We start from the raw sequence: 2211 nt of genomic DNA, 5'->3' as shown, positions 1-2211 counted from the left end.
GGCTGCAATACTGGCTACGATACTGCGTTAATTGGCTACCAAAATTATTTGCATTAATATTTGCATTTCTTGTCTGTCATCAAAATACCAGATTCTATCATATTCCCCCTTTTTGATGAAGACAAATCTGTGTGATGCAACATATAATAATCTTCCCCCTTTTGACAAATCAAAAAGAGTCCAATAGCAGCTAAACAAAATCAGATAACATCCACAGCAACAATTGATGCTCAGCCAGTTGAGCAAAATAAAATGTTCTGGCAACACAAAGAGGAATATCAACACAGAGTTAAGTAATCAAAAGAACCAGGTGCAAACAAGATGCTTTTCAAGTTGAAGATTGACTAGGCTTGGTGGAAGCAAAAGCAAGCATATCCAGTACTCTGTCAACCCTTGCATTGTTAGAAAGCTGCTGCTGCACCAACTGATCTTTCAACCTGTGAATCTCAGCATTTGAAGTATGAAGTTCAGCACGCAAATTTTGGTTTTCCAATTCAAGGGTCGCATACTTTTCTTCTGCCACTTTGAGTTCCCTGAGTAATTGAGCAACAGGACCAGATGTACGTGGAGAAGCATTAGCAACCTGCTCCGATTCCATGGGAATGCCTCAATCAGCAAGAATGGCTTGAGTAAACATATCTGCACGAGTCAAAACCCTTCCTTCTCCCAATGGTACTTCAAACGCATTAAACACTCTAGTTAAAAGATTCCCAAATGCTAATTGATGAGAACCAAGTTTAGGATCAACAATTCTAGCAAAGTGTTTGATGATCAATGTGGGCCAGTCAATACGTTCTTTACTTTCAAGAGCATTCATAAGTCCCATGTCCCTTATAGAATCAATGTGACGTTGGTGACCCCTGGGTAATATTCTCTTATGTACTATCTCAAAGAGAAGCTTATGAATTGATCCCATGATACCTTTTAACACAGTCTGTGCCCTAGAATTGACTCTCCCTTGAGAAAACATAGCTGGAAGACTAGAATGTTCATCAAAAGCCCAATAATAATCATTAATACCCACAGATGGTATATGTAAAATTTCTCCAAGCTTAGTTGCATCAAAAACAATCTCAACTCCCTTTACACTAGAAGATACCACATCCCCTTCCAAGATTGTTAAATTTGTATAAAAATCTACTACTTCTTGTTCATAAATAAGATTAGGTTCAAGAAATAGCTCCTCCCACCCCTGAAACCTTAGTAACTCACAGACCTGCTTGACTATGTCCATTGATAGAATATCAGGATGAAAAGTTCTACCCCTAAGCACTGTTTTAGTTTGAAAATATTTTTTCCTTTCAACTTTGAGAAATTTATCCACATTTCTTTTTGCAGTTTGACTTTGACTGAGGGGTTTCAGAATTTTTACCCTCAGAGCCATCATCAGATTCAGAATCAAGAACTATTGGAGAAACAGATGAGTGAACAGGAGACTTACCCAGACGACGACGCTTCCCACTGGATGTCGCACCATCAGTTGGTTTGACTACATTCGCACTCCGAGTTACTGTCCTGTGCGGACGAACTTGTTTGACTGCAATGTGTTTTCTTGGTCGTCTTGGTTTTTTTTATGGTGAAGTGTGCTTAGAAGGATGTCATCAGTGTTTAGAGAATGTGAGGATGGTGGTAGAGGTGAGTTAGGTAGGTTTTGAGGAATGGGTTTACGAGATGGAGAAGAAGAGGGGTTTTTTGTAGTAGTAGTTATGGGTGTTTCTGGGTTTGGTGGTAATGGAGATTCTTTGACTGGTGGTGGTGGTGATTCTATGACTGGTGGTGGTGGTGACTCTGTGACTGGTGGTGGAGATGTTTTTGTGACTGGTGGTGGTGGAGATGTAGGCTGATCTGATTTTGGGGAGGATGGAGAAGATGTAGACGGTTTGTTTGTGGGTTGATTTTCTTCCCCCTGAGCAAGTACTGTATCAGTGGAAGGGTTCTCTTCCCCCTGAGAAGATGCATTGTCAGATGAATTTTCATCATCTGAGTAAGCAACAAGAGGATTAAACATGGTGATGAGAGAGGATTTTTTGAAAAAAAATGGAAGAAGAGAAGGAGTTGGTTTCTTGTTTGGAGGAAGTGCTTTATTGGGAACGTTTTTGGTGTCATCTTCGAGGGGTTTTAGTAATTATGAGGGATTGACATTGAAGAGACGTGTGCTTTGATGGTTGCACCTGCTTTTCAGAGAAGTGGCATATGAGAGAGAAAAAAAGA

At 40.1% G+C, this 2211-nt stretch overlaps 1 protein-coding gene across 1 annotated transcript; it reads right to left on the bottom strand.

Annotated features, from left to right (window-relative positions):
- Nucleotides 1–1316: 1316 nt before the first annotated feature.
- Nucleotides 1317–2008, bottom strand: LOC107019687 (proline-rich receptor-like protein kinase PERK14). The gene is made up of 2 exons (XM_015220082.1): nt 1669–2008; nt 1317–1537 (listed from the first exon to the last, which is right to left on the bottom strand). The coding sequence occupies exons 1-2, from the start codon at nt 2006–2008 to the stop codon at nt 1317–1319; spliced, it is 561 nt and encodes a 186-aa protein (XP_015075568.1).
- Nucleotides 2009–2211: the final 203 nt, after the last annotated feature.

This window comes from Solanum pennellii, chromosome 5, assembly GCF_001406875.1.
Source record: "Solanum pennellii chromosome 5, SPENNV200".
Lineage (NCBI taxonomy): Eukaryota > Viridiplantae > Streptophyta > Magnoliopsida > Solanales > Solanaceae > Solanum > Solanum pennellii.
Note: the sequence above shows the minus strand (reverse complement) of the source record. Positions and strands in the feature narration are given on the sequence as shown.